The sequence below is a fragment of the Apus apus genome, chromosome 23 (assembly GCF_020740795.1).
Source record: "Apus apus isolate bApuApu2 chromosome 23, bApuApu2.pri.cur, whole genome shotgun sequence".
In the NCBI taxonomy this organism is placed as follows: Eukaryota; Metazoa; Chordata; class Aves; order Apodiformes; family Apodidae; genus Apus; species Apus apus.
In genome coordinates, this window is record NC_067304.1 from 5752956 (window position 1) to 5767421 (window position 14466).

Sequence of the window (14466 nt, forward strand, 5' to 3'; positions counted from 1 at the left end):
TCTGCCAGTAGGAATCAGAAATAATGTAATGGAGTCCAGGCATTATCATTTCAGATAATGACTACTGATGTCAGTTATTAATTGAAATTTCAGGACAACACGACTGTTGGGAAGCTACAGGAATTACCCACAGAAATAAACCAGTGAACAATACCCAATAATGATTAAACTTCACAACAGTTCTGTGATTAGCAAAGGGAGAAGGAAGGTTTTCTGCAAGGGGAAAGGTTAATCTCAGCTAAATTATGCATTAGGAATGATTCACACATGCTTATTAGAGAATTCACATTAGTGCCAGAGACACAAGTGCCTTCTCACAGCCAGGATGCAATGTTGGCAGTGAAGCTGTGACCACACTTAAAATGCAGCACTAAGTAAACCCGAAGCTTTAACTGCCCGTGTCTGCCTGACAGACCCTCCCGTGCAGCCCAGGGGCTGTGCTGGGGACAAACATCCAAAATTATTTGCCTTTTTTTTTCTCCCCCTCAGCATTTTAATTAAGGCTAAAATTAACACTGGAAGCAAAATCCATTTCCAGCCTTGGAGCAAATTGTGAAACCCCTTTATTGCACAAGAGGACGATTTGCTGTTACTGCCTGTGACTATGTGTCTCAAAGTTCCTTGGGACAGAGGGAATTACCAAAAACGACGGCCCAGTGCTGGGCTGTGGGCAGACTCACCAAGCACACACCTTTCCCCAGCACTTCCCTTCTTTACTAGCACAGCAACAGCCTCAGTGGATCCCTTGGAGCTGGGAGTATGTGAGGACTGGCAATGAAGATGTCAGGGGCTGAGCTGGGCTACCCAGCCCTGGCTCTCCAGCACCTCATCCCCTCCCTGTCCAGCACCAACTGCTCCAGCCCCGCTGCTACTGCAGCAGAAGAATCAGCAGGTACAAGATGTGGGGCTGGAGGGCCTATAGGAAGGGAAAACAAGTTGTAGGTCTGCTTGGAAGCCACTTAACTGCCCTTCTGGGCCTGCAGGCTACTCCTAAGGGTCACCCAAAATCCAGGTTACAGAGGTTCAGAGAGCAAAGGGAATTCCTCCCAGCCTTTCGAAAGGCAATTCAGAAGGCAGCTGGTCTAGAGGAAAAGCCAGCGTGCTGAGCTTGAACAGTCATGTTTTAGAAATAAATGGTGGAGGGGAAAAAATATATCCATGTAGAAGAACAAGCAGGGATTGTAAAAATGCCTGTACATTCCAGCACAGCTGGGAGTGTGTGGTGTGTGCAGGGACAGGGGTGCAGGCCCAGCCCCTGCCCTCCCCACAGCTCTGCTGCAGGGTTTTGCTGCTCTCCTCCTGCTCCAGCCCCATGGCCCAGTCCCTGCTCAGCCTCCCATGCTTCCCTGCTCACACAGGGGCAGAAACCACAAGCATTTTAAGCTTATGGACTCAGACCAAAGTATTTTAAGTAGCTCTAGCTGCCATTTTAATATGAGTAGAGAGCCCTTGAAATAAAACCTCCTGGCATAGGTGCAGAACCCAAAATAAACTTTATCAGCAAAAATGGGAAGCTGCTTCTCTCCAGCCCTGAAATAAAGATCTTTCCTAACTGCAGAGACCTCTGTGGTCCTGCCTTTTCCCCAGCCCCCTGCCAGCCCCAGGCACTGTGTCAGTTGGGCTCCTGGCACGCAGCCTCCCCGCCAAGAGCCTGGTGAGGTCTTGCACAATTCATATTGTATAGGACAGCAATTCCTGTGCCAGGTTTATTTAGGGGCAATCTTGGAAGACAGTGGTATTTATATGTATAGAGACATCAGGGGCATTGCTGAGAAATAGGGTGGGCAACAAGAAAAAATTACCCTAGGAACAAAGGCACCAAGTTAAACAATTCTCTATTCCAACCCATTTTCCTTCCCTGGTAACAACCACTGTAGGACATTGCTATGCCAGGCCCATGGAGCAGGGCTTGTCTTGCCTGTGAAGTATTCTGTACATTTTCCATGGGAAAACCTGGTAGAAGTTCTCCATGGCTGTGTTGGTGTGGTTAAACTTCACAGTGAGAAGCTGGTGTTTGCTGAACTGGACTGGGAGTCAGTCTTTAAACAGGTAACATCTCTCTGCCTAACATCTAATGTCACATCCTGGTTTTGCCAGGCAGAAGTGCCACTGGAATGTGAGCTCTGGGCTTATGCTCAAATCACGATCAGAGGGCTCTGACCTTCATCTTGGTTTTACTGGTGACCCCCAAGTTCAGAGGCAACAGAAGTCGGGGAAGAAGACACCAGCTGGAGAAGCATCCCAGGTCTTCAGGAAATTAAGTTCATTTTTCTTGCTTAAAAGCAAGCACGTGGGTGCCTGTTTTCTTCACCCCGTCTGTTCTCACATCATCTCCCACCTCAGCGAGACTTCATTTATAACCTGCCAGGATGACAGTCTGCACACCCCCCTGCACAGCTCATCCCCCCACCCCCAGGCATCGCCGGGGTCCCTCTGCCACGCGCCTGCGAGGGAGTGACGAGATGGCTCCCAGGACATGTGCCAGGGTGCACTCGTGTGGCAGAAGAAGATACAGAGAAGGGAGGAGGAAAAAAAAATACTGGGAAACAGGGTTTTTCTTCTGCACATTCACTACAGGTAGGGACACATCCCTGCAGCAAGAGCTGGGTGTGTCTGAATGCAGAGTGAGATGGGACAAGCACAGAGCTGCCCCACATTATCTACAACAGGTCTGGAAGACAAATTATTCTGTGCAAATCCTGGACATTAAGAAGCAATACCCAAAACTGGAAGCCCTGCCTTGAGCAGGGTGCTGGATTTCCTGTGGTCCCACCCAACCACAATTACTTCACTGTTTTTTCTATGTAAAAGCCTTGAGTTTGCTGATGTGGGTCTGGGAAGCAAACGAGCTGGGAAGCACAGGGGCTTTCCAGCATCTTCTCCCCTGTTCCAACACGCCCAGGGCCCACTGAAGCACAGGCAGGCAACATGTTCTGGATCAGTACCAAACTCCCTGACAGACTCGTGCAGGTGGGCAAGCAGATGTAACCATTAGATAGTGGCAGTAAGGCAGACAGAAGCATTTGTCTTGCACATACTCTCACAGACATTGGTCTGTATTTTTGGAAGCAGCCAAAGACGACTCAGTGCTGAGCAACCACAGGGAGAGATGCTACAGCCCAAGCCCTGCCAGGCAGCTGTGATCACCCATCAGCAAGAGGAATCCTCAGCCATGCCAGGAGCTCTCCTGCCCACCAGGCTCACACTCCCCTCCCACCAACTCATTTAGGGATCAGGGGTATCTGATCCCTTTCATCTCAATTCCTACCTGGATGACCCAATGTCACCACAACACCATGACTTCCCACCCTTTGTTGCTCATATCCACCAAATGCCCATGAAAAGCAGGTGAGAGGAGGCAGAAAATATTGGTCCTTGACCTTATGCAAATACATTCACACTCAAAGTCTCCCTGGTCAGCTGCTCCTCAGTAAGAGGCAGGAAGCAGCAGCAACACCAGGACATGCAGTGCCCATCCTCTCTTGCCTGGCAAAAAGATTTCCCAGGGATGTGCAGGGTGTTTGGGGTGCCCCTCCAAATAAGTAGAGCAACCAATAAAGTCTCTGTTGTCTAGCTCTGAATATGTCCAAGCTGAAAGCCTTGCACTAGCAGGAGGACAGAAAGGCTCCCCTACTCCAGAGAAGGATTGATCCTGCTGGGTGGGCACCCCCCGCAGCACGGGCACCGCTGCTGCCAGCGGCACAGCTCAGCACACACAGCCCCTGCTGCCACCCTGGCAGGCCAGGCTTGGGGACCAGGAACCTGCTAATCCATGTGAAAGCCACACCATTGCCTTCCCTTGGCTGCCCCCACTCCCAGCACTATCTGCACTGCACGTTTAAATAGAGAGATGAGTGAACTGGGCCTTCAATCACCCCTCAGTGAGAGCCTTTCCACGCACATCAGCACCTTTATCCCTCCAAATCCAGGCATAATTATTTTTCTATTTTATTTTCAGCTTCCCTCTTGCCTTTACCTTCCCTGCTGTCTCCAACAGCCGTTTCCCAAGTACCAAGAGATTTCCATTGGTCTGCCTGCTTTCCACCCCCAGCACTTCTCTACCACGGCTGCAGTTCCCCCACTATAAATGGCAATGCTGAGCATCCCCCCCTGGATTTCTCCAGCCTGAGCCCACAGCCAAGGGATGGAGCAATCAGTAATGCAAAGTATAAAGGTTAGAGGGATTTGGAGCCCGAGCAGACAATGGAACAGAGGCTGAAATGGATGCTGACAGTGAGTGACCCACCAGAGTTGCACAAGAGCACCCAGGGGGGCTGGCAGACAGCGTGTGCCCGCCAGCTGGCACCGGGGCATCCCCAGCCAGAGAGCAACCCCTCATCCCATGCCCTCTGCTGAGACTGCAAAACTGACTCCAAATTTGTACCTATTTGGCAATCAAACAGGAGCAAGGCTTGTAACCAAAAAAAAAAAAAGCCAATAAAATAAATGTGCCTGCTTTTTCTGGGATGGAACAGGAAAATTGAGTTCAAGGGGTTAATTTGTGCTTAAATTAGTAGAAAAAGGGAGGGAAAAAATGAGGAAATGCCCAACACACAGGGATTCCTCCTGCAAAGACAGGAGCTGGTATACTCAAAACTCCCATTAGCCATTAGAGCTGCAAAAGAGAGCAAAGGGTCTCTGAGGAATTTGCTGGCAGTAATGATGCATCTCTCCATTCAGGAAAGGCTCACATACCTGTAGGCAGAAAGGAAGCAAAGACCCCATTCCTAAAGCTACAACTGGAGAATCCAGTGTAACACACCAGTGGTAATTCTTCTATATCCCTATTAACCCTGGTACTTACAAGGCAAGGTATAAAGGAATTTGAAAATTGAATAGTTTAGAGACTTGAAGACTAGAAGAGACTGCTGCAGTCTTGCTGTCTGCCTTCCTCCACAGAACTGCCACGAGACCTCGCTCTCTAATTCTGCACCAAATGGATCCTTTCTGCTCGAGGTGTATCACAGCCACCAGAGAGGCACCCAGTCTCCACTTCAAAGATGACAAGTGATGCAGATGATCACAGCTGAAGGCCCTTCAGAGTGACCTCTGTGGGTCAGGCAAAGGGAATAATGAGCCCACTCCAACTGGTACTAGGACAACCAGTTTACTCAAGGTTTTGCAGACACTCACTTCCCACAGTACAAGCCCCCTCTTCAAGCAAAAGCCACTGTCAAAAGTCAGTGCTAAGTGAAGATTTCAGAAGTACATTTATGCACAATTTTCCTCAAGTATAAACAGAAATCAGGAAAAAAAAAGCTAGATTAGGAATAATGGCTTGTTTTTTTTTCCTGTCCAAGGGCCACAGCACCCTTGGGAAGCAGTGGGGCTTTGCAGGAGAGGTAAGCAAACAGCCCCACTCCCTGGGAGCAGCAAAACAGCTCTGAAAAAAAGTGAGTGTGAGCCTGAAGGGAGGAAATGCCTGAGTGCAACTGTCAGCCTGGAAAAGGACCTGACCAAGGACAGCTCATACCCATCCAGGCCAGGGAGCTGCCCCACTTTCACACCAACCAAGAGCTCCTGGCCCTCCCCACAGAGCAGCAAACACCCCCCAGCCCAGTGAGAACACAGGCCCTGGAACACAGGCACTGGCTGCCACATCTTGGCCTCTGCTTGAAGCAGGATTAAAACCAGAAGGAAGCTGACTCACTCCAGCTGGATTTCACTGCAGAAAACACTGCCTCACCAGAGCTCTGGCGTTTTCTTCCCTCTGGGGCACCTCTTCCAAGAACCATTTTGTCTGTCCACATTGAACCCACTCCCTTTGGAGCTCCTCCCGCGACAGGTACAGGGTTAACTTTGCCAGACCGACAGAGAAAGCTCTGAGAAGTGCTTCCCCCAGGACATCACCCCTGTGGCGATTTCAGCTCTGTGCTCAGGCAAACTTATCCATAAGCTCTTACTCTGATTCGGTGACAGCTTTGCAGCCTGGGATCTGCAGCTGGCTGAACCATTATCCCACCCAGCACCACCTCCTGCCCCCGCACAACCAGCAGGACTGAGAGCAGTTCAGAAGCTTTTCCAAGTCTTTGTGAAAGACCTGAAGTCTTCCTGTTTTTCACAAGTGAAATACAAGTTCAGTTCATAACAAAAAAGCTGGGAGGTAGGAAGGCTTGGGATATTTGGGACACAAAAGCTTCACACCCAGCTTTTCTTTTGCTGCCTTTCCCTGCCACTGTGTTCACACCCAGCTCCTCTTCTCTGCTGCAGGGATGGAGGAGCTGTCTGGGCTTGAGGGGACACCACAGATGGTGTGATGACCCAGCACAGCTGGAAGGGGATAAATCTCTGAAATAGGTTAAACTCATCCCTGCAAAATGGTAGGGTGGATAGGATGGATAGAGGCATTAGCAGGAGGCTGAGGAGCACAGGGGTGACCGTACCTCGCGATGGGGTGTGCAGTAGGTCTCAGGCTTGGTGAGGCCACAGGTGGAGGAAGCTCTGAGGAGATGGGCTCGTCCCAGCAGGAGGTCTCCATCAGGGGGGTAGCAGGCTCCCTGGGGACAGGCTCCCTGTGCCTCCAGGAGCCACGGGGCAGCTGGAACAGCAGGAAAACAGGACTTGTGGTTTTGTCAGGGCAGCACAGAGACATCAACCAGCACGTCTGCTGTTCCCTACAACAGACCAACTACAAGGTCATTCTTGGCACAAACCCACAAAACGCAGATGGCAAAAAGCACAGAGGTATTTTGCCCCTGAATCACCTTCATTTTTAATAAGGCATTTTTTTAAGTGCTTTGTGCTATCAGTCACTTCTGAAACTCTCCTTCACCACGACCCCAGTGTTTGGGCCACCGGGATGCTCAGTCCCCTGCCCCTCGCACCGAGCAGCCCTGCCTGAGGCCCCCCGTGTCCCTGCACAGCCACCCCTGGAGCTGGCTGCTCAGGACAGAGCAGCCTTTTGCCAAACACCAGCTTGTTATCAACTACCAGTCCCCGAGCTGCTGCCACAACACTGCTACTAGCACAAAGCTTCCATTAGCAGTGTTGCTATTTAATCAGACCCCCCCAGAAGCAGCGGGCAGCCAGAGCCTTACCCAGCAGTACAAATAATGCCCACGGCCAAAGCTGGCAGCAAGAATCCATCCTGCCGAGGACACACCTAGGGAAGAATTTGCAGCATGAGCAAAAATGAACACAAACTGCCAGTCTAAAACTCAGCCTGGGTCCTTAACGTTCCTTCTTTGTTTATAGGGGCATATTTTTAATCGCTCTACAACAGAATAACACGGGTGGAAAAACCAAGAACAACAGAGAGGAAAACCAGACGCTCAGAATGTATTTGTTTGTTTCCACTGAACAAAGAATCCCAGCTTTTCAACTCACTGACGGCGCAGGCAGAAGAGTCTCCCCAAGTGCCTAAGAGACTGCCCTCTTCCCCAGGCTCTATCTCCGAATCTTTATGTTACTGCTGAGGTGAACCGCAGCACAGCACCCGCCTCTCCGCAGAGCTGGGATTTCTGTCGCTCCCGGCCGCCCGCAGCCCCCTGCCCGCGGCGGGGAGGGAGCCGGCACCCAGGGCAGGTCCAGGGCTGGAGGCGATGCCCACAGGCTGCGCACCCGCGGGTACCCCCACAAACACACCCACAGCACAGCCCCCCCCCTCCCGGGCACGCTGCACCCCCGCCCCACCCTTCGCCCCGCGTTTCCAGATCAGGAGACGCCGGGGGCCCCAAAATCTTGTTCTGTGAAAAGAAAAAAGAAACCGGGAAAAAAATCTCCGCAGGAGCTGCTCCTGCTGCAGGGACCTGCGGGGCGGCAGAGCCACCCGCGCAGCCCCCTCACCTGCCGCAGCACCGTCCCCGCCGGCTCCCCTCGCCCCTGCCTGGGGGGCTGCCTCTGCCCCCCGAGCCTCCGGCAGCCGATCCGCGACCGCAAGAGCCCTCTGAGCCCCGGCTCTGTCCTCTGCCGGCTTTTAATAACAGGCAGCTGCCTCACCTGGGAGAGTAGGTGCCTGTGGGTGTAGTAATGATAAAGAGAGTGATTCAGGGATCCTCAGACACACACACCCAGTTCCCACACAGCTCACGGCAGCTCCCAGACGGGGCGCACGGCCGCAGACATAAGTCACTGAGGAGGATGAGGGCGGGGGGAACCAGCTGCTCTGCAGGTAACCAGCCAGTGAAAGCCCCTCCGGGATAACCCCCAGGGACCTGGGACACGGCTGGGACATCACCAGCCAGCTTGGAACCTGCTGCTGCACAACTCCGTGTCAGGGCCACGTACCCCAATCTTTACCCACCCTCTCAGACAGGTTTTGTGTACCCTGCTTAGCACCACGATGACAAGGCAGCATCTACACTTGACCATCCACATTAATTGATAATTTAAAGCCATTAGGGGTGTTCACCTGAGTTATAATCACACTGTGCATTCACATGTCAGACTTGAGGCTGAAGGCAACCTGGAGCTCAGCGCTGGGCTGGGCAGGCAGGAGGGGTCACCAGCCCCTCTCCTGCACTGGGACTCCTCAAGACACCAAATTAAGCAAAACGAGCTTGAGGATTATTTACAAAATTCAACCTTGTGAACTCCCTAGATCTGAGAAATGACAAAGAAGAGACATTTTTAAAGAAATGTAGTTCCTGTTTGAGTATCTAGAAAAGTGCCAAGATTTCCAAAAGGTCTATGTATCATCTCCAGCATGGTTCCAGTACCAGCTTGGGAGCCTGTGGAAGACCCACAGCCTCAGCTTCATGCCCAGCTGATGAGGAGCCCTTCTCCCCTACTTCAGACCTAATTCAGAGCTCTCTTGCACTGGACATGTTTCAGTGTCACTGCTGCTTTGTGTGACTATTAATGGAAACAGGATCATACTTCCATTGTTTTTTACTGTGCCAGCAAAGGTCATTTTAACCAATCCATTTAAACTGCCAACTTTTGGGTGAATGTGGCTGGGAGTGCAGCAGAAGTAGCCCCCACCACCCCGCAGTGTTCCAGGCACTGCTCACGTGCTGCATTTCAGCTAAAATCAAGCCATTTCCAGTCACTGAAATGACCCAAACATCACACCTCCTCTCCCGTCCTGGTCAGGGGCTCAGCAGACCACATCAGATGCCTGGGGCTCTTTGCTCCTGTTGCTGTGCTGTGTGTGACCTACCTCACAGGCACATGTGAGCTGAGGATCAGGAGCTTAGAGAAAGGGCACAGGCAGAGCTGGAAAAATATTGTCCCTAAGGCTACAGTACGTGAAACGTGGGCTGAGCTCCTGCCTCCGAAGTGTGCCGGGCTGGGTGTGCCTGCCCAGGCTCAGCAGTGCCCTAACCACACATTCCTCCTCCTGCAGCGAAGGTGCCTCCCCTCCCTGTCTCAGCTGGCAGCAAAAAGGAAGCGGGAAGAAACACTGGAACATTTTACAGTGGAAGAGAGAGCTGAGACGTGCCGGGAGCTGCCGGCACCGCTCCTGCAGGCTGGCTGTGAGCAGAGCCCTGCTGGGGATGCTCCACCCCAGATTAGTGCACAGCACGGGACGCGGCAGCTCTGCCCCACAAACAAGGGCAGGACTGGAAAATGCTACCTCAGCCACAAGCTGTTCGAATGAATCGTCCAAAAAAACCCAAAACCAACAAACCACCAAAACCCCCTTGATCCAGCCTTTCCTCCTCCAGCTGCCCCAGCTGTGCAAACCATCACCTGGAGTTGCAGGCTCTGCAAGTTCAAACAAGAACAAAAGCAGGGAAGAGTCTCACTTCTAGAGTATCTACTGCAAATCGATGAAAGCATGAAAGCAAGCAGCTGGGTCACCAGCTGGGTGCTCAGGGACAGGAGAGCTCGGAGCAGGGGATCCCACACACAGCCCTGTGTCCTGCTGGGACTCAGGCTCACGCTCTGCTCCAGGCTGTGCCTGCCCATGTTACCACCGTCCTGAGCACAGGGAGTGAGGATGTGTTACAGACTGAGAGACACCAAGACAGCAGGGCCAGCTAAACATGGAGGAGGCAGAACAGTAAAAATGCTCTACAGAAAATAAATTATGGATGTGGGAGCAATCCTCTGTGACCAGTGGGATGGACAAGATGTTCTCAGCACTGCCAGTGCCCTTCCAGCTTAGCCTGCAGCTGCACCAGCCTGTGCCGAGATGTGTCAGAGCCCACGAGCCTCTGATGGCTGGGCAAGACAATCCCTGGAAAACAAACAGAACTGACTTCCACAGGAAACTGTGCTCTGAGTCATGGGACACCCCCTGCCCTGACATGGTGCTCCTGTTAGGAAGCACCACTCTGCTGGATCATCTCCAGGATGAGATGCTCCCACTCCCCACTGCACCGTCACACCCGGTGACGCTCCTGTGAGCAGGGTAAGTTTGAGCTCCTGCTCTGCAGTGCACGTGTGATCTGCTAAGCAGCTTCCATGTCCTATCACAGGGATCCTTGTCAGAGGCAGAAAAGCTCCATATTGTGCTGCCCCATACCTGTCATGATGGGCTGAAGACTTCAGTGCCAGGGACAGACTGGAGGGGACACACTTTAGAGGGCTCTGCCCTTTCCACACTTGGAAGAAGCCAAGAAAGTTGCTGCAGGCTTGGTTTTAAGTATCAGGTGGAAGAGGTCACAGCATTAAGACTATAAATGCACCTCAGCCAGTGGCAGAAAAAGCTGATCTTTCCACAAAAAGGTGCATAAGAGCCCTGCCAGCTGGGGACATGTGTGTCCCTTGGTGTCACAAGCTCACCTTCTGCAATGGTTAATACCTGCCAAGCCTCTGCTTTTATAACTAGGGTGGGTCCTTAGCTGACAGGCAGCCAGAGCCCTGCTGCCATGTGCAGGTGGATTCCCTGCACCCCGGGATTCCCTGCCCCCTTTCTAGGCTCCAACACCGGGGACAGCGTGGGACGAGCTGCAGGGGAGGGAGGCACCAGGGGGACACCATCCTGAGGCAGCTCCCAGGGAACAAACCTGCTCGGGAGGCAGCAGCTGGAGGTGGGTCGGGTGTGAGTCCTGCATGAGTCGCTTTGTTTTACTTCCTCTGAGCTGACATTTCCTTTCTGTTCAGATTAAAGGCACGCGGGTACTTTACTCCTTGGGGAGCTTTTCCAAGGACACCATCAGAGTTCAGGAGCTCTCGATTCAGTCGTTGAGGCGTGATAAGTTAGTCAGCACTCACCGGGCTGGAACGACTGCATTCAATTAGTTTTTAATTACTCTCTCTGGAGCTCAGAAGAGCACAAAGGTAACTGGAAGTCAGGGTCAGAGCACCGCGAGCAAGGACACTTAATCTCTTGAAACCTAAAACCTCCATTAAGGAAAAAGGATGCTAATTGAGTATAATTTTATAGCTTGAGTATATCAATATTAAACAATACTTAATGCTGCTGTTGCATTTTTCATTGAAGAATTAATAAATGCCTGAAACACAATTCCTGAAAGCACATTTGCTCTGTTGGCAGCTGCTATTACAAATGGCAAAATAAGGCAGAGGGGTGATTTGCTTAGTCATGCCAAGCAGGATCTTGGCACAGGGGAGGGAAAATTTAAGAGCCTGCAGTCCCAGTCCCCTCCTGCCCCTGCCTTCCCAGAGCTGGGATGAATGTCCAAATGTTCTGCAGCATCAGGGCAGACACAGCCTGGTGTGAGCCCTGTCAGCTGCATGAAACATTGGTGGAAAAACCTGGGGGGAGGCACAAGATCTGGAGCTGGAAGCACTGAAGCTACAGGGGAAGAGGGAGACTTGGGAAGGTTTTGCCTGGGGTAAGAGATGCTGTCCCATGCTCTAGCTGTTTGTCAACTCTGCTGATTTCAGTAATAAAACAGTGTTTCCTCCACCCCATCTTTTCATTTCCCATTTTAATTAAAACTTGATCAGCAAACCACCTCCTTGCTCCAGCACATGCAAAAGATTTAAAACAGTCTTTGGTAATAGTCATTTTTTTCTTTAAAAAGCATTCAATTAATTTCTAATGAAATTCCAATTCATATCCTAAAAACCCTACTCCTGCTCTGAAAGCAAATAGAACTTTGACCCAAAAAGAAGCTGACCTAGTTTAGGTTTAAGTACAAGTTACCCTGGGAGCTGGCTCTGGGGACAGTGACCCTCGGGCTGCTGCCTGGTTACCAACTGGCCCCAAGCCAGAGGGCAGCTGGTCTGTGCACAGCAATGGCCCCAAATCCTGGGAAAGGCACAGGTAGGATCAGCTCTCCAGGCTGTCAGCATTCACCCTGAAGTCAGACTGGTCCTTTTTTCCCTGCCAGCTCCTTTCCACAGGCCAAGGAAAACACAGGGTTGGGGCAGGACCTGGTGGGAGCCAGGGCTGGGGCTGCCCACCTCCCCCAGCAGACTGGGATGGGCAGCAGAGCTGGCAGGGCCAGCAGGCTGAGGAGCCTGCCTGCTTTCCACTGGGAGGTTTGATAAAATTACCCTCACAGAGGAACATCTTTATTTTTCCATCTGTCATTTTCCACAGGAGAAAAAAATATTTCATTCATGCCAGCTGGAGGATTTGGGCTTTTCCAGGCTGTGGTGCTGGAGCAGGGACAAGGTCTTGTCACTCTCACTGCCACCAGCCCATGAGCCCCTCAGCACAGCAGCAAGTCCAAATTAAGGAGGTTTTTAGGAGCTCCCTTTAGGCCAAGTATCCAACTTGACACCACAAGTGATGACTGAAATGGAGGTCACACTATTTTCTGATCCCTGTTACCAGCTTGTTCCTCCCCCCATCTGCTGGAATTAAACAAGGGACTCGCAGTGCAGGGGGTTGATCCTGGCAGGGTAAAACACAGGTGCTGTGCCCAATCTTTGCTCCCCTCCCCGGGCAGCACAAGGGGCTGGACCACCCCTGACCACGCTGCGGAGCTCACGCTCGTCACAGACAAAGTCCAGAAGCACCTGACCCTTGTCCACAGATGGATGTGTGGAAGATGAAGCAACACATCCCTACCTCAGCAGTGCTCCTGCCCAGACCCACTGAGGTGATGCTGTGCCAAATTCTGGGAATTGTCACCAAGGAGCAGGGGTCAGCTCTGCATTTTGTCTCAAGTTCCCCTCCACAATTCTACAAAACCCAGAGCCATGTTCCAGGCTGGTGGGAAGGGATCTGCTCAGCATGGGGCTGGCCTCCCAGCTAGGTCAAGATGGGTCCCTGCACTCACAATTCTTGCACAGAAGCATTGTGTTAATTATGTTGTAACATCCTCCTCCAAAGTAAATAATACTGAATGAAAATTTTTTTTTAAAAAAAAGAAGAATTCAGAATTTGGTTTCAGACCAGAGAACGTGGCCAGGCCCAAGGCAGGAGGGCTGGCAGAGCCCAGCTGTGGGAAAAGGGGCAATATTAGGTGCTGAGCACCACAGAGGGGCTGTTCCTCTGTGACCTCCTCTCCAGGAGGCAGCCATCACTGCCCCAAACTGGCCAGGTCCCCACACCTGCCCATCTCATCTCCACATTTGCCCACCTTGGCCCTGCCCATCGCAGCCCAGGCACCGCGGGAACTGCTGGGGTAACCACACCAAGGCTTGGTCACTGTGGTACCAAGGACATAAGGACAGGCCCTCAACACATCTCGCTGAGCTTTGGGGTTTCCTTTTCTCTTTATATCCTTATTTTACTCAGGTGCTTTGGTGGGACAACCCCTACAGGACACTCACGCCCAAACAGACCAACGGTCCTGAAGTTGCCGCGGGGTGCTCTGGCAGCAGGAGCTCCAGGGTTGTTTCCCTTCCAGCCCCTCTCACAGCTCTCCCAGGAGCTGCCAGCACGCACCCGCAGCGTGCCCAGCGCCTGCTGCCCCCCTGCCCAGGATGTGTCCCCACTGCCAGCACACAGCAGCTGCCAGCCAAGGGACATGACTGAAACAGGAGCCGAACCCAAAGAGCTCACCAGCTCAGCCAGCCCCACTCCAGCCCTTCTGTTGAGCTGGGAATGCTCACAGCTCCTGTCCTCAAGCACATCGACCCTCAGCAAGGGCAGAGCTCTCTTCTCCCATGCTCCCGTTCCCCAGAGCAGCACCAAGGTTATCCTTGGCAGAGCTGCCCTGGAGCAGCAGTGGGTGCTCCTGCACCCTCCAAGGCAATTTCAAAGCAGCTTTACCCGACCTGGTGGCTCAGCTGAGCTCAGCACGTGTGAAGCCAGTGAGGAGAGCAGCATCACCTCCCTCAGCCTCTCTGAGCCTCTCTGAGCAGTCACACATCTCAGCCTTCCCCAACAAGACTCAGGTCAAGCCCCAGGTGCTCACCCCGCTCTGCAAACTCAGGCAAAGCTCTGACTCCAAATGACATTAAACTCTTGCAGTTTTCCCAGCTATAAAGCCTGGTTTAATCAAAGTTACAATTAAACCTGACAACCTCCTTGTGCAGACTCTGTTAAATAAGATTAGGAACAGCTAAAATTAGTCTAATTTAGTGTTAATCATTAATCCTTTTATCCACTCTTAATCCAATTTAAATGTCCACACAACGAGCTTGCACAGACTTTGCTACTCAAATTTAAAACAAAATTTCATTAAATATTATTTAATTAAATCAACACAATCT

General features: G+C 51.8%; 1 protein-coding gene and 1 long non-coding RNA gene across 4 annotated transcripts in view; one reads left to right on the forward strand and one right to left on the reverse strand.

The window, feature by feature from the left end:
* Positions 1–14466, reverse strand: part of LAMB3 (laminin subunit beta 3) — a 32151-nt gene that overhangs the window by 16008 nt on the left and 1677 nt on the right. For both annotated transcript variants that reach the window (XM_051638933.1, XM_051638932.1), the window contains exons 2-3: positions 7038–7102; positions 6384–6538 (exon numbers count right to left, since the gene is read on the reverse strand). In XM_051638933.1, coding sequence (XP_051494893.1) covers positions 6384–6538; positions 7038–7102 — 220 coding nt within the window. The remainder of the gene's footprint in view (positions 1–6383; positions 6539–7037; positions 7103–14466) is intronic.
* On the forward strand, positions 10497–11356 carry LOC127393643 (uncharacterized). Of its 2 annotated transcripts, XR_007891518.1 has the most exons (3): positions 10526–10718; positions 10807–10919; positions 10993–11356. It is a non-coding gene; the product is annotated as an uncharacterized LOC127393643 (long non-coding RNA). The 2 variants fall into 2 exon arrangements; XR_007891517.1 differs by having other exon boundaries at positions 10497–10919.